Source organism: Taeniopygia guttata, chromosome 6, assembly GCF_048771995.1.
Source record: "Taeniopygia guttata chromosome 6, bTaeGut7.mat, whole genome shotgun sequence".
NCBI classification, from domain to species: Eukaryota; Metazoa; Chordata; class Aves; order Passeriformes; family Estrildidae; genus Taeniopygia; species Taeniopygia guttata.
The window spans coordinates 33,215,907-33,237,035 of record NC_133031.1 but is presented as its reverse complement, the minus strand read 5'-3'; the positions used below and the strand labels follow the sequence as shown (position 1 = coordinate 33,237,035).

Here is a 21,129-nt window from a genome sequence, read left to right as displayed (position 1 = left end):
AAGTCTGTAAACCTCTTCATTTTCATTTGGGAAATATTTAACAATCTCCATTCTTGGAATTGCATGGATGGCAATGATAAATCCACATAAACCACAGATGAAATACCACAAAAATACATGCAGCCTCAGAGGACCACGTGGCAAAGCTTCTGTGCTCTTTATGGCAGTATCCAGCTTGGTGCCAAACATTTCCTGGGCTTTAGAAGGAAAATAAATCTCTGAAGGCTTCAGATGCTATGTTTCATTAAATTCTAGTTCAGATTTTTTTGGAAAACAGCTTACCCAAAATACCTTCAGCTATTTCTTTGAAATGCTGGGAAGGCTGTTTGTGGTGGGTTTCCCAGCAGAAATTGGGATACAGATTGGTGCTCAAGCTGGGCAGCAGCCAGACTTTCCTAAATTTTTAACCTTTGCCACCCTTGCTATGAAAATTAATAATTCTGTTTCTGGTGGGAAGTAGTGCTACTGTTTCCTTGTGCCCTGCACTGTGCTTTGCTGATCCCAGGGAAAACAAGATTTTCTAATCACTGACCATTATTTACATGGGCTGGAGCTGGCTTTTTAGGACCTTCCAAACTCTGCAGATCATGTGGATAATTTGTTCTGGATAAAGACTGTGGCTCTATCAGGCCACAAGAACAGAGTGAAGCTCTGTTTATCTTTTCTGACTTAAATTTATGTGTAAACATTCTTAGTTTTCAATGGGACTTCCCAGAATTTCCTGCCTTGCCTTGAGTAAAGGAAATATTTTGGTGAGGCCCTCAAGGGTCTTCAAGTGAGGGGGATGAATGATGTGTTCCTTTCTTTTTCCCATGAAAGACCTTCAGTTTCTTAGCTCTGATTTATGGTCAGCTTTGCCTTCTTTTCAGGCAGGTGTTAACGAAAATGATTTTTATGATGGTGCTTGGTGTGCAGGAAGAAATGACCCCTACCAGTGGATTGAAGTAGATGCTCGAAGGCTGACAAAATTCACTGGAGTCATCACACAGGGAAGAAACTCCCTCTGGTCGTAAGTACACACTGACTTTTCTCCATGGCATTCTGAGCTTTCAGACCAAGGAATTCATGTCCTGATCTATTTGGTTCTTCAAGAGAAAAAAAAAACACAAACAGTTTGGAAATGCTGTGGGACATCAAATCATTGGCTGGGGCAACAGTTATTATATATAAGGCAAAGTAATTATTTTTTTTTATATATATATATATATATATATATATATATATATATATGAATAAATTTTTAAAAATATATACTATAATATATATTTTTATATATAAAAGCAAAGTCATTATATATATATATATATATAAATAAATATAGATAATTGTTGCTATTGGACATGAAATGAGTACACAGAAGCTTGGTAAGTTCAAAAGAGAAAAATAGCCAATTTTATGTCTGACCTCGCAATATATAGAATTCCAAAAGTGACAGTGGGTTGGAGGATGGAATTGCCACCTCTCCAACCACACTGGTCAAACCAACAGTCCATCAATTCTCTCCTCCCACAAAGAAGAATGCAAAACAATCATTATTTACATGAACAGTGCGTGGGAACTCCAGTAGAAATATGTAAACATCAGAAGGCATAGAAAACTTTTAAAAGAACTTTAACGCTTTCAAAAGAACTATAAAAGAAAACACTTTTAAAAATCAGGGCAACATATAATAAAATAATAATAATATAACACGTATATTTATATATATAAAAGACAAAGTTATTATATGCGGCAAAAAATAGAAGTTGAAGGGTAGCAAACTTCTGTAGTCATGATCTACATCTGGAGCTTTACACTCACCTTGTCATATTTGCTTGTGTTAAACTTCCTCATTCTTTTCCAGTATTTAACTTGATTAGCTCAGGTTATAGTTTCAGGGAGCTTTTAAATTTAGTTTCAAATAACCATGCCTCTTTGAGATGTCTTAATTCCTAGGTAATCACCAAGTAATTGCTGTAATTCCAAAACAACATGATTTTTATGTGAGGAGATAAAACAGACTTTATAGTACTATATATATCTATATATTTACATATGTATATTATATGTAAATATATTTATAAATGTTTATATATATTGAATTAATTATATTTAAAATATTAATTACATATCTGCATATAATTATGCAAATACATATATTGTATATATATAAAAATATACTATGGTTCAGTTTTCTGGCCACTGCTTGTGCTAGAGAATGTGCTCATGGCACTAAAAAATAAGTGTTTTGCAAAGATTTGTCTGCATTTACTCCTCTGGGACTGTTCTGGAGTGTATATGAGGAATGCAGCAATCAGATGGCAGGAATAGGAACTGGAGGGGAGGATTTGGGATATTTTCCTGCTCTTTACGTGTTTGTTTGGGATTTTAATTTGTCACTGAGTCTCACAGATTTATGTGAGCAGATAATTCCACTTGTGCTGCTGGACCTTTTGCACAAGTGTGCAGGAGATGCACAACCACTCTGAGGGATCCATTCTGTCAGAACTCTCCCTTAGAAAATGAATGTGACATGTAATTGAAGGCAAATCAGAAAAAATGCCACTGCATCTTAGTAAAAGAATATTTTCCTTTCAACAGTTGAATTTTCTGGTTTTGTTTTTTTTTGGTTTTTTTTTGTTTAATTTCTTTTAGCGTGCTTGTGGGAGTAGGTGCTTATTTGGCAATAAGGTTTCTATATTTATTCCACATTGTTCTGTGCTAGGTAGATAATTACTGTAGCAAAGCCTTCCTCCTTTCTTTATTCATCCTCTTGACATTGCTGTTCCTCTCAGCGCCAGAGCTGCACTGCTTCATCCTGTCATGCTTCTATTTTTAGTTCAGCTGTGTTAGGAGTTTACAGCAGATCTTGACACTCTATTTATGGCTGGTATTCACTGTCATCTTGGGGTTTTGGGGGTTTTTTGAACCACAGAAACACAGAATCACAGAAAGGTTTGGGTTGGAATGGATCTAAAAGATCCTTGAGTTCCAATTCCCCTGCCATGGGCTGGGAATTTTGGTTTTGCCTCATAAAAAATTGGTGGGCAGAACCCTGAGGGTCTGCAGGAAGAGCAGGATTGGTGCTGGCAAAGCAGGTCCTGGATTACTACTGAGATTTGAGGAAATCCAGGCACATTTCTGCCTGATTGGAGCAAAGATGGTTTCACCAGAGCCAGCTGGGCTGTGGGGCAGAATAATCTCTCCTGAAAACACCTCCTGGAGAACTGAGCTGTGCCCCATGGAAGGAGCAGGGCAGTGGGAGAAACAGTCCCAGTAAGGGACAGAAAAGGAGCGGGGTGGGACTTTTTTTGGGGCAGGCAGGTTCCTTTGTGCCTGTTTTGCTCAGAAAGCAAAGGAGACTCATCAGCTTCCTCCCCTCACCCTCAGCTGCTGCCTGGGATGGTATCAAAAATGATTGTTTGTGATAGGAAAGTTTGTACCAAAAGATGCTCTTCTGTTACCTGAGGCACCTTCCCAGCTTTATGAGGCTGTGTGACAAGAAGAGAGTGCTTTCATAACTGATGGAAACATATGAAGGAGAATAATCTTATTGTAGGTATGAGAGCCAAAAAAACACCTCTCTGATCTGTGTTGTATTAGAAGTGAAAACCTGTCAAGCAGGGGAGGCGAGGTAAGATTTTTACTTAGTCCAAAGCCTTGGAGACTTTCCCAGCTTTATATTTTAAAAATAAAAAAAATCAAGGCACTGAAGGAGGGTTGGGTTATATTAGATATTAGGAAGAAATTCTTTCCTGTGACGGTGGGCAGGCCCTGGCACAGGGTGCCCAGAGCAGCTGTGGCTGCCCCTGGATCCCTGGAAGTGTCCAAGGCCAGGTTGGACATTGAACTTGGAGCCACCGGGGACCATGAAAGGTGTCCCTGCTCATGGCAAGGATGGAATAAGATGATCTTTAAGGTCCCTTCCAACCTAAAGCATTCTGTGATTCTGTGACACTGGGATAAAGAACCAGAAAACCAACTCTTTTTACTGAACAAAAATCTTTGCAAAATGAAAAATCTGTACTTCACTGGAAGATGTGCCTAGATCAGATTTGTACCTGTCCTGGTCCCTGTAGTTTCCTGCTGCTGATTTAATGAGGACATTTAAAATGCCAGGGGAGGGCAGGCAAGGATATGTTTATTTGCTGCAGAACTCCAACTTTCTGCACAGATCCTTTCATCCATGCTTTTCCTTATTGTTGCCATTTTGTCATTCCATGGTGTGGGGTGATTGTTCACAATTTACCATGACTGAAAGGTTAATTTTTAGAAAATCTCACTCGCTGTAGCATTACATCCTCTCCTGAAAACCAGAACATTCTCTGCACTCACACAGGACAGTCATACCTGTCCTCAGGCCAGGACCCTGCTGAGTCCTCTATCAAACATCTTTGTCCTTTGCTGCAAAGCTGCAACACTCGATCTCACGGCAGTCTGCCCTTTGCTGTCCTGTGGTGCTTTCCTCCTTTGGGGCAGCTCTGGCACCTGGAGCCTGGTTTTGTTCATGACCACTCTGATCAGATACTGTCGGGGGCTGCTTTTCTTTGAAATGACCCCAAGATTGTGAGAGTCCTCGTTTCCTAGCCCACCGCAGCCAAAGGAGGAATCTGGAATGCTTCAGGTCGTGTTCTCAAGGTTGTTTATTTCTCCTTATCTATAACATTCTTTCTCTGACCTGCGGAGCTCTGGCTAGCAAGGAGACCATGGCAATCTGCTCTGCCCTCTTGGGTGGTGTTTAAATTTTCTATCAAAAATTTTCTATCAAAATTTACATTTACATTTACAATTTTGTGCCAATATCTATCACCTATGTTAGACTGTGAATCTCTACCCTAAACCAATAGAAAAGTGTCACCATCACACCAAGACATGGAGGACAAGACGAAGAAGAAGGAGGCCAGGACATGCCCAAATTCCTCCATCTTGTACCCCCTGAACCACATTCTGAAAATCCCAAAATTCTACTTTTCCACCCTGTGTTAATCCAAATATCACACTACCCAAACCCTTGTGGCTTGTAATTCCTCATATAAACTTGGCAACCTTTTCCACGGGCTAAAATCGAAGCCACAAGTATTTTTTTGACTTCATGCCATTTTTTGACTTCTCTGAGCCCCCTGCCAGGGTCTCGAGGCAGCCAGAGGGATGTCCTGGACTCCGACAAGACACGATCTGCTCACCTGCAGCTTTGCCCACTGGGGTTTTTTTGGGCTTTCTGGGCAATGATCAACTGAAGGTTGCACACAACGCAAAGAGCACCAAAATTTGGTGTTTGGGGTTTCCATTTCCTGTGCACTGGCAGGAGCTGCTTCTGCTCAGCCCTTCCCTGCCTGTCTCCTCTGGTGGAGTAGAATTTTTTGCTCGGCTGTGAATTCTGTGAATCAAATTTTCTCCTCTCTTTTTAAAGCCCATAACAAGCAAAAACAGGCTTTGAACAAAAAATCCTGCATTTGAAGAGTCCTTCCTTTGACCAGTCAAAGAAAGCACCTGAGCTTGGGGGCTGCTGCTGTTCAGGCACTTTGGTCATTCCTGGGAAACCTGAAATGATGGAAAAGTGTTCTTTGGCCACCATAAATAGGCAAATCTGCTTAAATAATCCAAAAAATCTGCAGATGATGAATTTCACAGAAAAAGTGGAGCCCAGCTACAAGAACCAGGATTTCTTTTTGATTTTTACACTGAAGATATCCAAAAATCAGCAGTGCCACAAGTGCTGATTAATAGGAATAAAATACAATGCCTTGAAAGTGAGCGGGATATCTGTTGCTTTGGGGGAGAAATAATAAATGTAATTAAAAAGATGTAATTCTTAATAATAAGTAATTCTTAAATAATAATTTATGTATAATAATAAATGTAATCATAATATATTTAATTCTTCATATTGCTGCCAATACATCTTCCAGTTTTAGTAACCAAATATCTTTAAAGAATGTTCAAGGCTGTAGAGTGGGACACTGGAAGCATCACTGTGGAATTATGCCAGGGATTTAAAGGAATGATGTGATAGTTTAAAGTATGCACTCTCTTGACAGAAGGAGAGAAACTATTAATCACTCTTAGCAGTTTGGCAGGAATTTGAAAAACAGAGTAAACTTTTTTCCCACAAACCAAACTCTCTTCTGATAATTCAGCATCATCTTTTGTATCAAGAGGAAACCCACATGTCAAAATAGAGTCAGTGTGTGCTGACAGTAATATAAAGCTTCAGGCTGTGTGAATGCAGAGGATGTTTTGGTTTTCAGGAGAGGATGTAATGTTGCAGTGAGTGAGATGTATTTTCTAAAAATTAACCTTTCAGTCATGGTAAATTGTGAACAATCACCCCACGCCATGGAATGACAAAATGACAACAATAAGGAAAAGCATGGATGAAATTATCTGTGCAGAAAGTTGGAGTTCTGCAGCAAAATTATGACATTTTTAGAGAAAAATCAAAATAGACTTACTTTGAAGTATGTTCTCTTTAACACCTTTCAGCTTCATAAAAATATTGAGGATTTGTTACATTTATACAAGATATTTGTCTTTAGGAAAAAAATGTAGGGGGAGCATCTTACTTTTTCAAGTCTGATTTGGGTAGAAGTTATTCCCCGTGTCTTCCAAAATTGCAACAGCTGTTGAAAGGTTTGAGGAGACACCAAACCAGTGGTGCTGCTGGCTGGAAGGAATGACTTTCATGTCTTTGCCTGGTTGAAAACTGCCATATTTTTAAGCTGGTCACTTATTTTCATTAGTGCTGAAGAAACATTTTAACCAGAAGCTGGTGTAGACACCATTGCACACTCCCTACTGTGGCATTTGTTTGATTTCCCAGTGCTGCTCTGTAGGGATAGCAAATAATAAATATCCAGCAGATTGGATTTTGTGTCTGATCATGCTTCTGCTACAGATAAGATCCTAGTGATTGAATAAAGGAATGATTTTGCAATTTTTTTATTTGGTAGTACACCCTCGACCTCAGCCTTCCCTGTGTGCAGTGTAGCTCTTCATGATGCCCCAGCATCCCTTTTGACAAACTGTCCTGAGGGAACTGTAGGTCTGTAACAAGCTGGGTGCCTTCCAGAGATGCAGTTGAGGATAAATTTAGGTCAGTGCAATTTGCCTGCTTGCTTCTAATTTCGGTGCTACAGCATTCTGCTCTTCAGTCACAAAATGAATGTGCTGCCCCACATTCCAACTTATTGCTGCACTCACTGGCAGTTTCTCAGAAGCTCAGATTTGGTTTTTAGGCAGTCTCTGTGGCAAGAGGGTAACTTTTTGCTTACAAGGCAGTAAAAATCAGAGCCACAGAATCATTAAGGCTGTAAAATACCCCTAAGATCATCAAGTCCAACACTGTAAGGGTCTTTTCAGCTATTTCTGGTACTGAGGTCATGGTCTCAGTTGTAACACTGGCTTCCTGAAGACATAATCACATGAGCATCTTCAGTCTTCAAACAATAACAGAAGAAAGAGCAGTGATAATCCTTCCAGTGACACTGTGGTAGCATTCAAGAAAGTCAATCTAAGAGAATAGAATTTTGCACTGTGCACATGAAGGGTCAAAATTTGGCAGTGCAGTGCTGCTTGTGAGAGCAGAGAAGAATGAACCCTAAAGCCTGCCCAGCTCACAAGTACAACAGACAAAACTGGCACTGACTTTCAGAGTTGTTCCTCCTGTCCCCATGCAGAAGCTGTGAAAACACACCCTGGTGAAACTTCAACAAGTCCAGGGGATATGTCTCCATGTTTTATCCAGATCATGTAACAAAACAATCAGCTGCTGTGTGCAGAGTAATTCTGGAGCATTAAATCAGTGCAAACTGTTATTTGCCCTGATTGAGTGACGGGACTGCAGAGATGATTACAGCTTTCCCAAAGCCAGCCTCATGGGGTGAATTGTTCCAAATCCATAGAAATCATATCAAGTGTATTGATGGGAGTTATAAAACAACCTGAACTCATTGCAGAAAAAGCTCCCTTGAGATAATAATGTCAGCAGTTGTGTGTTATACTAATGTTTATGATGGGTTTACCTAATAGGTTTTTTTTTCTCTTGGCGTGGCTTGGTGAATCCTTCTCAAGGGCTTTCATGAGCCAGCCTTTGGCAGCTGCACCTCCAGGGCTCTCCATCTATTTGTTTAATTTCAGCCTCTGTGTTGATTTTCCAGCTCAGTTCTCGTCCCCTGCCCAGGGTTTTGTCACAGCCTTGGGCACCCTGGTGAGCACTCCCCACCTCCCCTTGGCTCTGGAGAGCTGCCTCAGTGAGCAGCTGGGGTGATCCTGTGTGGGTGGGGTGCTGACAGCACACCCAGGGACAGATTCATGCTTTCACAAGTTTGTTTGACAGAAATGTCAGAGCTGATGCTGTTCTGTTGTGGCTCTGAATTGTCAGGGGATCCTCTCTCTGCCCAAGCCTCCGTCACTCACTGGGAGGGAGCAGGGTCACTGCCACCCCAGGGACACCTCCTGCCCGGTCACTCTGCGCTCTCAGAGGGGACTGGGGATGCTCAGAAGAGGAAGAAAAGCTTTTTAACCCCCGTGGAAGGCACTTGAAATCAAATGAGCCAAATCCTTTTGGAAAAGGCGACTTCCAGTGAGTTTGGGATCTTCTGCAGCTGATTACTCACCCTTACTCACCACAGCCTGGATTCGTGTCTTTGGCACGTGCACCATGACTTGTTGCAATGAGAATGGTTGGGTGGGGATCATGTTGGGGTCATCAGGCTCCTTGTCCCTCCACTTGTGCCTTTCCCAAACCAGTGTCCCTTCCACACACACTGAGTGGCATTTGGCCACCTCTGTGGGTTTGGTAGCCCAAGGGTGAGAGCCTTCAGCATTGCTGCGAATATTCTCTCAGCTGTGGACACGAGTGGCAGTGTTTGCTTAATGGTTGCTCTCAGGGCTTTTCATTTTCCTGTATTGCATTGCCTGGAAATTCTGGATTTTTCTCCTCAAATACACGACTGATTTACAAAGGTGAGGTAGGCCACAAAAAAGAACAGAAAATTAAGAATGCCACCAAAAGAGGTTCAGGAGAAAAGGCATCACAGCTTGGTTGTGTTCAGCAGATACAGAGGATATGCTGCAGAAAGAATTTGAAACTCATGCAGATCTCATTGCAAAGAGTAGCCCAAAATGAGAGATGTTAAGACCAAAATGTTTGAGGCAGAGAATGTCTCTGACCCTGGCACCTTCTGGCATTAGTGGCTGAATGTACAACAGCAAAAAGAAACATCCACAGCTGGCACCAGATTTTCTAGAAAGTCATAAAATACTTGTAAAAACCTGGCTGTAAGTTGCAGCTGTTGGGTTGGAAAGGTATTTGCAACCCTAACTCCTGTTTATTGAGTACAGCTTTGGAAAAGTCTGTACTGAATTCAGTTCAAGTAAGTGAAATTCTGGCTCTGAGCTTTTCTTCATAGGGCCTCCAAAGACATGGATTTCACAGCAGTACATTCATTACAGTCAGCTAGGAGCAATTTTAAAAATTAAATATTCAAAGATTTCAATGATTAAAAAAATACCCTTGCTGGTGAGTCAATCTTCATCTCCTAAATCATATTTATTTTAATTAGTTTGCAAAACTTGCTGGGCTACCTGTGGTTTGCCTGGGCATTTTTTGGCTTGGCTTATTTGGAAGCCAAGTGGGTGATTTAAAATTTTATCTGCATAAATATTATTATAGAATGTTAATGTTAATAGTTTTACATTTAATTGCATGAGAGTACAAATTAATTTTTCACGTAGCAAGTGATTTAATTGCCAACATGCTGATTCTGTTGCATGAGTATCATTTAGTATAAGGCTTGTCCAGCATTTTTTTGGTATAGAGATTTGGCTGTATCAAGTATTTTGGCATGTCAATTTATTTATTATTGCTGGGTACACATTTATTTGCCTGACTGGGTCTATTTTATATTAATTTTAGGGGTTTCTATTGCAGATAAATCAGGTTAGCCTGACAGTAGAAGAATAAAATGCTCAGTTGGGGCCAGGTCTGTTGTTCATGGGAGCTCTGCTGGTGTTTGCTGGTCTCGTTCCAAGAATGTCAGAGAATCACGGAAGAGCTTGGGTTAGAAGGGACATTAAAAATCATCCTGCTCCAATCCCCCTGCCATAGACACCTTTCACTGTCCCAGGCTTCTCCAAGCCCCAGTGTCCAGCCTGGTCTTGGACACTTCCAGGGATCCAGGGGCAGCCACAGCTGCTCTGGGACACCCATTCCAGTCCCTCCTAATTCCCAATCTCCCATCCATCCCTGCCCTCTGGCAGTGGGAGCCATTCCCTGTGTCCTGTCCCTCCATCCATTGTCCCCAGTCCCCCTCCAGCTCTCCTGGAGCTCCTTTAGGCCCTGGAAGTTGTTCTAAGGTCCAGTCCAGAGCCTTCTCCAGGCTGAACAACCCCAGTTCTCTCCTTTCCAGACAGGAAGATGCTCCATCCCTTCATTCTTCTTTGTGGCCCATCTCTGCCACTCTGGGCTTGAGCTTCTGCTCACCAGCACCTTGAATCACCTGGGCTTTCCTTGATGTGGAAAAGCACCCACAGAGATGAGGATCAAAGTGTCAGATTTATTTCACTTGTTGCCAGTTCAGCTTTCCATGATTGAGAAGCTTGGCCTTAAAATATGACCTGCAGCAGGTGCTGCTGAAACAGAATAGACCCAAACAATTCCAGTTCCCAGCTGATCCACTGCCTGCTGGAGCCTGGGCAGGAAAACCTGGCATCCCTCCACTGCTTCCCATTCAGCACTTGTGTGTGCTCTCCTGAGCTGGGATTCAGCCTTGGGTCCAACACACACACAGAGAAAAGTCAGGAAATTGTATCAGGCCAGGCACAGCTGGGAGATGTTTTGTTGTTCTGCTGCTGCCCAGGATCTTTTTGCCTATGCTCAGTAGCTGATGCCGTGGTTAGATAAGGAAAATCTGACTACTGGGACAGGAACCTGCCAAAGCTGTAGGAGATCTGCTTTTAATTCTCTGCTTTGATTCAGGTTTACTCTCTCTGTCCCCAGGCAAGTTATTTAATCCCTCAGATTTTCTTTTTGGATGAAAAGAGAAAAGCAGGATATTTCCATGCATCACAAGAGACCGAATTTGAAACTGAAGGTGTTCAAATAAGCTTTGTCTAAGGCAAATGCATTGCAGATAAAAATCAAGTAATTAGTAATAATTCAAAAATCCACCACATTATGTGAATTCGAGTAATGTGATTTTTGCATTTACTGTCTCTGAAAGGAATTGATTAATATTGTCAGGAGATACTGAGATTTTTCAGATAGGCTGCTTCTGAAGAAATAAGGCTGCCATAAATTTTAGATTATTTAAAAAGGATGCACCTAAATCCAAAGGGTCCCTGTCAAATCTGTACCTCGTGATCTTTTTCCAGCATGGAGAAAATTTGTGAGGCAGAAGTGGGTGATGAGCTGGGGATAACGTCAAACCCTCCTGGATTGTCACACAATGGCTTGCCCTCTGCCAAGAAAGAGCTCCATAATTAATGAACTCTTTTTTGAATGCTGGCTTAGGATTTCCCTGGAATTCCGTCTCCTCAGCTCTATAAACCCAGCAAATATCTTTATTTTTCTCTTAGGAGTGAATGGTAGGTCCTGGGAGATTTTATAGAATGAAACCAGAAGAGCTTCTCTGAAACAACAGCAAGGACATCCTGAGTCTTGGAAATTATTACAGCTTTCTTTCAGCCTTCCTTAGACAGCTTTATTGCTCAGTGCTGATGGGCCCCAAAGAGATTGGATGTGACAGAAATCCCTGTCTGCAAATTCCAAACCCGAGGAGATGGATCTTGGTGTCACCAGGTGATCACACAGACAAAATTCCCCAATTCTTCTCCTAGCACAAGGCTTTGCTGTAGCTGCTGTGTTCCTCTGATGGATTGCCACAAAAAAGCTTCAGATTTCTGTGCCTACATGAATAAACCAGGTGTTTCTGGAACTTTTGGACCCTGGGAAATGCCGTTCTTGGAGCAGGTACCACACATCCAGATGCTTCCTGGGGTTAGCAGCTCTCCCTTGCCTCACTCAGGTGGGAAAACTGCAGCTCCTGGGAGGATTTAGTGAGTTGGGTGTTCTTGTCTGGTCTGGAGCTGTAAAAGTGTCTGAGATTTGAAGACACTCAGCCAAAGCCCTGAACATTAGGCTTTGCTAGTTTTTTTTTTTCAGATCTTCTGACCGCAAGAACACACACAGAGCTCCCCTTCCCCAGCGTGGGGGATGTGGCTTTTAGGGAGAAAGTGCCATTTCCCAGGGGAGTCTGAATTTACAGGAACCTTCTTAATATTATCAGAATCTGGTTTTTATTGTGGCACTGGGGGGAAAAGGGGGAAGGATTTAAGCCCCTGGAGGCAGCTTTGCATGCAGTGCCAGTGAGAGAAGAATCTGATCCCCTGTGATGTTTTTATTCTGCTTTTTCCTCACAGGCAAACACAATAAATAGTTTATGGTGTGTACTTTCATACACTGCACTGATTTACCTCATCCATGACCCTCTGAGGTCATTTTATCCTGCCAGTGTCCAGGACTGGATGCAGCCCATTAGGATTTTAATTGCATTCTGCCTCTCCATAGCACGTTACTTGCTGACACTCAAGATGGAAAATGTTCAGATCTACCCGTATATGTTTCCTTTGGGAGAAATTTGAACTTTTGTAATAGTAGGGAGTGAGAAAATCAAAATATGTTAAATGAAAGTCTCAGCTTAGAAATGTTATTGTGACAGCAACATTTTCTCATGCCAGTACAGCAAGCTTGTTCTTATAGAACTTCCTATATGTGCCATGATTTTCTTACAAAAGTCCATGGTTGTTGTGGTTTTATGTGACTTTAGTACTCTGAATTACTTATGCAGATGTTGAGAAATTAATATGGATGTGTTGTGTTTGTCCTCCTAATCTGATCTGTGCAGTTGAAGTGAAAAAATTCCATAATACTTCAGAAGAAATGATGTTACTTAGTTTGTGGTGTTGTCTCTTTTGGTCGTTTAGTCTGATTTTGAGAGATGGCCAAGAATAGTAAAAAAACCAATTATGCAAAGCTCATGCAAACCCCCAACAAAATGAGCAAGGAAATAAAAAAAACCCAAAAAAACCCCCAAAAAACCCCAAAAAAACCCCACTAAAAAGCTCACTATAATTTTAGGTGCATTGAATATGTACAGTGCCACCAGCACCCTCCTTCAAACCCAGGAGTTTTGCTCTCAAGCTTATCATGTTATAGTAATTCAGAAAAGGCTATTTGCCTCTTTTTAGAGTTTTGCTGTTGGCCATTTTATAGAATGGTTTGGGCTGGAAGGGACCTTAAAGCTCATCTCATACCAGCCCCTGCCATGGCAGGGACACCTTCCACTGTCCCAAACTGCTCCAAGCTCTGTCCAACCTGGCTTTGGGCACTTCCAGGGATCCAGGGGCAGCCACAGCTGCTCTGGGCACTCTGTGCCAGGGCCTCACCACCTTCATAACCAGGAATTTCTTTCCAATATCTGATTTAAACCTATTTTCTGTCATCACCCCTGTCCTGGCACTCCATGTCCTTGTCCCAAGTCCCTCTACTTCCCTCTTGTCAGCTCCTTTATTTGACAGAAGTAAATCAGCCTTTCTTCAGCTTAAGAACACAGAGAAGCTGACAGGAGAAAGTTCTTTGCAAGAGTCAGGAGAAACTTATCCAGCATGCTGAAGTCACTGTTTATTTTGTTGTGTGTCATTTATCAATTTACAGCCAAATTCTAGGAAAGCCAGCACGGCACTTCTCAGCTCTGCAGTAAATCTCCTACCCCAGGAGCCCTTCCACTGAAAGGCAGACAATTAGGATTTTCAGAGTGCTGCTAACTTGTTACAGTTGTTTACCAAATACTAAAGTTGTGTGCATTACAAGTGATAGATGTACCCTTCTTTTCATTGCGATAACAAAAAGTTGTCTGCTTGGCAATAGGCAAGATTTTTCCATTTAATCTAACATGAATGGCAAAGTCTATTCACTGAAGGAGGCTGGTGAAAGAGTTGCAAAGGACTGGTTTAGTGTCTAAAACAGAGATGGGCTTGTTCAATTGTTATTTTGTTGGGTTTTTTTCAAAATCTAATTTTTTTACTTTTGGGAGCACTAGTATAGAATTTCCAGTAGTGAGTTTCCAAATCGTACTAAATATTTACCTCATCTTTGTTTTCAGATGTATAAAAAACCTCAGCTGACTGCTTTGTAAAAGGTTTGGTGAACTGATGGTTTTATTCTGGCTCCATCCTTGTCCCTTTTTGATCTTCATTAGAAGCCTGACTCTGTAGTGAGCACATAAAGGCTGGTTTGTCTTTGAACCCACACAGGCACAGTGGGTTCAGTGTGGGTGTGGGTGTTCATAGGTACTTTGCTATTATTAGTTGATTTTAAAGGAAAAAGCAAAACAAATCAAAGTTGTATTTGTACAGGAGCAGTACAAGGGGAAGTTCTTAGGTGTGTCTGTCCTTCCAGGCACTCCTGATCTCCAGATTTTTATGCTCTGCTGCTTCTTCAGCACCTGCCTCAAAGTCCCCTTTTCTTCTCTCCAGTGCCAAGAGCTTTCCTAACCCTGGTTTCACTCCCAGCCATGGGCTGTACCTTAGCTAAGAACCTGTGCTGAAGAAGAGCAGCTCCAGAGCCCTGCACATAAATATAGAATTTAATGATCCTGGACTGACTTCATGGTACAAATGTTCCTTCAGGCCACAACTCTCCTCCAAGTCCCTGCCTACTGAAACCAGGTGTTAGGGGAAAAATTAAATCACTGCTGCTCTTTCTGAGTAACAAATGTGAGAGGAGAGTTGGCATAACTTTCTCCAGCCCTGTACACACATTCCCACAGGTAATGCCTGAGCAGTGTGAAGCTCCACAGCTTTAATCCAGAATATAGAAAGCAGCAGTTTACATTTCCTCATACTCTTCTTTAGATGGATCCAGATGAGGCATAACTGAGGTATTTGACTTTTTTAGATGAAAGGGGAATTTGCTGTATATCAGATGATGTTAGAAAAATCAGCCTATTGGGGATTGATCAGGATACTGTAGGAGTTCAGTAGTGCTGTGATCAATTGTCTCTCTCTGTCCCTATCTCTTGCTAATAAATACAAGAATAACTGCAGGCACCATTTATTCTTCTATTGAAAGAAATGGAAATTTTGCTGGTTGAAATTCACAGATGGTTCATCCTTGAGGATTTATTACTTTTTTCCCCAATCTCTCTGATAATAACAGCAGAACTAATAAATGTTCTGCAGCTGAAAAGATGATCTTTGAACACTGCATAAATCTGTTCTAGGCAAGCCATTTTCCCCAAACTCTGCATATAAAAGGAGAGGAGAGCAGTGAGTCTCCCACCCCCTGGAATCCCAGAATATTATCTCACCAGGATTTTGCTTCTATGTGCCAGGCTTTTTGAATAGTCTGTTGAATCCAGATTGGCATGACTTTGCCAAATGGGATTTCCACTTCTAGCAGCCTTATAAGCTTGATTATATTAAATAATGTACAGTCATTCTAAGTTATGAAAAGTAACTTATTTATTCTCTTTTTCAAGGAGTAACTGGGTGACCTCCTACAGAGTGTTGGTGAGCAATGACAGCCACGCGTGGACTGCGGTCAGAAATGAATCTGGAGATGTGGTGAGTAGAACAAAACATGTTTTATCAGGAAGAACAGAGGTGGGAAAGCAGGGGCTGGCCACAGATTAGTTAGTGGCAGCATCTCTCAGTGGTCCCATGAATTTTAAGAGCAAATCCCAAGGTACAGAATTACCCAGGGGGAATGGGGGGATTGCCATCCTCGAAGAGCAGTTCTGACCAGAGCCACCATCAGCCGGGACCTGAAAGGTGATTTTACATTTCTCTTACCAAAAGAACTCAGAGACAGTTTGAAGCACTGACGTTGCCATTTCCCCCTGTTTGGCCTGGCCAGATTTTTGAAGGGAACAGCGAGAAGGAGATCCCAGTGCTGAACATGCTGCCGGTGCCGCTGGTGGCGCGGTACATCCGCATCAACCCCCGCTCCTGGTTCCAGGAGGGCAGCATCTGCATGAGGCTGGAAATCCTGGGCTGCCCCTTGCCAGGTGAGAGCCTTTTTAATTAATGTTGGCATGGCTGCATGTGGCAAGACTCAAAAATTGCATTTCCTTTGGATAGCTTTGCTTTTGGTATAATATTTATCTTTGGTGAGTAGCGTTATGCAAAAAGAAACAGAAATATCTGCCCAAGCCCACAAACAGTATCAGGATAAGTTTTGATATGCAATCCATAGTATCCCAAATAAAGGCATTTGCCTTTATTAATAAAACAAGATTGCATTGGTGATCTAACAAGATTTTCTTTGTTGTTTGGACTTAAATGCATTGCAGTAAATCTTCCTGAGTGCACATGTTCAATGGAGACAACAGAATTATGTATAGGACAAGCATGTGCAGATGTCTCAAGCTTCTAAGGCAAGAAATAACAATTATAGAGCCTGATTTTTAATTTCTATTTCATTATATAGGCCATAGGACTTCCCTGAAATATTTTGAAGGCAAATCCTGTTGCTGAACTAGTGCTTAGCTTGTAGGGAGGAAGGAGGGGAGTTTGAGCTGTAAGGAATTTCTAGGGTATTTCAAGTGTTATTAAATCCAGCATCATCCCTGGTAAATCAGAACTGAGGGGAAATTGTCCTATGCTATGCAAAGCCACTTAAAAAAAGAAACCCAAAACCATTCAATACTGCAAATTCTGCCAAAGCCATGATTCTGCTAGGTGCATTGTGAATAATCTTGTAGTGGATTTATGTCTTCCTTTCTGTGTGTACATGTATATAGATATTTAAAAACCCTCTTTTCTCAAATATTTTCTAAATTACTCACTACTCATTCCACACCTCTCATACACAGGACACACACAGAGAAGTCTCCAGGGAATAACAGAGATGACACCCAAACTGTTTTCTAGGGCAAGTTGTAGGGAAATCCTCATGATTCCTTTGTCTCCCCTAAAACTGCATCTAAACAGGAAAAAGGCAGTATTTGGAAATATATTTTGAAGGCATTTGGAAACAATGATTTTTATTGAGTGCAGCAGTTTTTTACCCTGGATTCTTACTGGCTTTACACCCATCCAGGGCCAGATTCTGCTTGGCAGTGCTGGCATTGGTTATCCTTCAGCTTCACGGGTTTGTGTCAGTGGGTGAAGCTGGGAACACATCCCCACTTTCAGCACTGTCCTGCTGAGTGCTCTTCCAGCTTTTCACAGATCTTGGATTCACATGGAAACAGCATCAGAGCATCCCCCTGGTAGTCATTTATTGAGTTAATTGCCCGCAGTGGCTGATTCAGTATATTCCTGAAAGAAAATACCAGAATCATTCATTGAGAAACACAATGGGAATGGGGTGTGTTCATTCAGAATGTAATTGGACTGAAGAACTAATAGGTTTTGATAAGTGCTGACCCATCTTTTTAGCTCAGAAAGAGCTGGCATTTCTTTCTCCTTGCTCATGTTGCGCATCGCACGCGAGGCGCCCGGGACAAAGCTGTTCCCCAGGTTCCAGAGGCCTTTCCACGCACGTTTTCTTCCTCTGGGATGGGACATGTGTTTGTAGCTCCCTCCAAGTGGATTCCTCACCCTTTATTGGTGTCTTTTTGCTCATTCCAAGTTAAATCTCTGGGTGGTTTGGCCGTGAGAGCAGCGACTTTGACAGTGCTGCTCTAACACTCTGTATTGACTGTGGGACTGGAAATCAAGGCCTGGCAGGTTTTTTCCCATAAAAATGACCAATTTTCCTAAATTTACCAAAATTAGGAGGTAAATCTCTGTTAATTCACACTTTTTAGCCTTTCCAAAGCCCAGGGCATAGGGAAATACCCTAACAAGTAAAGGAGGGTGGAAAGAAATAAACCTATTTTTTATAATTCTGAATTTTTTTTCATGTCTTCTAGACTTGTGATTTTAGGGTTTATGCCTTCATTAATACCTGAATATACTAAACCATTTGCATTCAGCCTGTGCTCTGTATCAGCTTTCCATCAAGAAGACTCTCAAGGGTGGGTAATAAACGAATAAGGAAAAAGGATAAAAGAAAAAGAAAAAACCTGAATAAGATTGATATTCAGGTTTAATTCACTGTCAGAATGAGATGGAAATGGTTAAAGACGGCTAGAATCCATTCCTGTGGGTAGGGCTCTGTCCATAAAACCTGTTGCATTTGCTAGATGCACTAAAAATTAGATAAATCATTATAAAACACTATTTGGACAACTGGAACATACTTATCTAATCAGTATTATATAAGATAATTATAATTTTTATTAGTGAAATGCTTGTATCTTATCCATAACGTACATTTTTGTTGTATGTTAGGCTAATTTGGACAAACAACCTTTTCTAGATTGTTGCAGTAGCTCTAAAAAAAAGAAAAAAAAAAAGCTGTGTTGTCCAACTGTCAGTGCTATCTTTGGGCAACAGAAAGGATTTACTGTTTCACCAAGAGAAAGACATTTCTCCGTGGAGGAAAGATGCCAGAAAATCTTACCTGTAACAACAATCAGTGCTGCCATGTCTCAAAAAGAGGGCAAAAATAGAAAAAAACCCAAAACCATTTAATTCCCTCTCCACTTTCCAAAAATGCTGGTATTTACATAGGGGGAGACTGGCACACACAGTCTTTTGCAATTGCCTCAGAGGGATGGATGTGCTTTCCTTGCTTTCTCTTTCTCAAACCTAAGGAAGGTCAAAATGAAATTGCATGGGATCAAAAGCACCCAGAGATTGGGAAGAGAAAATTAGTTGAGTTCTTGATGAATTTATTTAAATTGTAGAGTATTCAAGGCAGGAGACAATTATTTTAACGGAATAAATTTGTGATGAAATTTAATTTTTAATGGTTCTTATATAGAAAACTATCACTGGTACCATGATCATGCAATTACTTTGAACCCAAGATATAAAATTAACTTTAACAGCTCTGTAATGGAGTACTGTGTTTTGCAGTGGCTTCAGTCTTATTTTTACTGCTTCTCTCTTAGTTCCAGGCTACCTGGTCAAGTCTAAAGTTCTGTTCATTTTTTGATAAAAAATGTGACTTTTTACAAGTATCTTTCACTATAAATGTCCATGTAAATAGCAGTTCTAAATCCAGCATCTACTACTGAGAATAAAAGGAGAAAAGAATCAGTTTATACTTGAAAAATATTACTTCATTGCTGATTTCATGTGTGATGTTAATTCTCATGAGCAATGCTCATGAGGCTGCCATGAAATAGATCATGTGGAAAAAAACTTAGGATCACCTGATGTGGCTGCCAGCAGATTTATTTCCAGATTACACATTTGCTGTCTGTGAGATGTTCAATTTAATGAAGACAAGTCAAATTCACTCAAATTAAATGGAAATTTAAAAAATTTTTAAAAACCCCAGTCATTTGCAAAATAGCACTTTGGGTTTTTTAAGGCAACCTAAAGGATTTAAACCAGAATATTCATTTTATTAAAAACTTTTCTGAATCCCTTGGATCACCTTCATTATGCCCTAAATTTGTAGCAGCTCTTCTGAGAAGCTGAAACCTGCTGGAAGCATCAGGGCCTCACTGGCTGAGGTGCTACAGAGCTGTAATAAGTGAAAATGCCCTTTTTTTCCATCACCTGCCAAGCAATTGGTCCTTTCTGGTACTTTTTATGGGCAGTTTTCAGAGCCCTCATGCTGCAAAGTAGATGGGCATTAACCCACTTGGAGTTTTGGGATCCCCAGCACAGGTAGTGATGCCTTGTGCAGGCTGCCCTAGAACAGAGGCTGGGCAGAGTTACAGAATAAAGCAGGGATTTATTCCAGGATCTCCTCATGGATCCACCTTGGGCAGCACCAGAGCCCAGCCAGGGCTGCACCCAAATGAACCAAAATGGTCCCAAAATGCACAACCAGTCACAGGGTCTCCAGAAATTTTTTAAGTTCTGCTCCATTGGCACCTTGGAGTTCATTGTCCCATTCCAGCTTTAGCCCAGGCAGTCCCATCCTGCTTGTTTTTCTCTCTCCAGCCCACGCTGTTTGTGCTCCTGGGCTGAGATTTGGATCATTTGTCCTTGGTGCCCAGCTGGAGCAGGAATTGTTTTGTCTCCCTGCTCTGTGAAGAGAGCTCACCATCCCCTCACACTAAAGCATCATAGAATCTGAAAAATAGAAAAGCTAAAACTCGAGGCACCAGAAGGACATGGAGCTGCTGGAGACCTCAGAGATGATCAGAGGGATGGAGCAGCTCTGCTGTGAGGAAAAGCTGAGAGAATTGGGATTGTTCATCCTGGAGAGGAGCACGCCTTGGGGTGACGTAACTGTGGCCTTCCAGTGCCTGAGGGCAGCTCCAAAAAATATGAAGAGAGACTTTGGACAAGGGCCTGGGGTGTCAGGACAAGGGAACGGCTTCCCAATGGCAGAGGGAAGGTTTAGATGGGATTTTGGGAAGGAATTGTTCCCTGGGAGGGTGGGCAGGCCCTGGCACAGGGTGCCCACCCTGGACCCCTGGCAGTGCCCAAGGCCAGGTTGGACAGGGCTTGGAGCAGCCCGGGACAGTGGAAGGTGTCCATGCCATGGCAGGGGGTGAAACTGGATGGGATTTAAGGTCCCTTCCAAAATATGGAATTCTGTGCTCCTATGACTCTATGATTTAACAGCTTTGGTCACTTGTCCTTCTTTACAACAATAGAAGGATGAAGAGCACAAGGTGCCTCTACCAGCGAACTGCATTACCTCTACTGGTGATACAAAGACAGATTAATGGTAGAAAAATTAATATATCCCTCTGTATAAACATGAGTGCCACAGTTTTGCAGGATCTTTTCTCCATGGAAGAAAGCCAGACTTCCTCCAGAATTTCTGTGAATAAATCAGTATATTTCTCTTATAACTCTTCTGTGGTTTGAGTTTTTTAGTCTCTTATTCTCATTTTTATAAAAAAAAAAAAAAAAAGCCAAAGTGGACTCATCCAGCTGTGTGCAAGCCTTGTTTGCCTTTCTGTATTTTAGCTTTTAATGTTCTAATCTGTATTCCTGCTGCAGCAGAAATCCAGCGATCCAAGCAGGCTGCAGCAGAGCCTGGCACAGTATGAGTGTTAATTCCCCAGGGAACTGTCAAATTGAGCTCTGTTGTTGAGGAAGGGCCAGAGATACCATCATTCTCACTGC

General features: G+C 41.6%; 1 protein-coding gene across 1 annotated transcript in view; it reads left to right on the top strand.

The window, feature by feature from the left end:
• Window positions 1–21,129, top strand: part of CPXM2 (carboxypeptidase X, M14 family member 2) — a 71,316-nt gene that overhangs the window by 29,039 nt on the left and 21,148 nt on the right. The window contains exons 3-5 of the mRNA XM_030276587.4: window positions 870–1,009; window positions 15,519–15,603; window positions 15,896–16,046. Of these exons, the coding sequence (XP_030132447.4) occupies window positions 870–1,009; window positions 15,519–15,603; window positions 15,896–16,046 (376 nt within the window). The remainder of the gene's footprint in view (window positions 1–869; window positions 1,010–15,518; window positions 15,604–15,895; window positions 16,047–21,129) is intronic.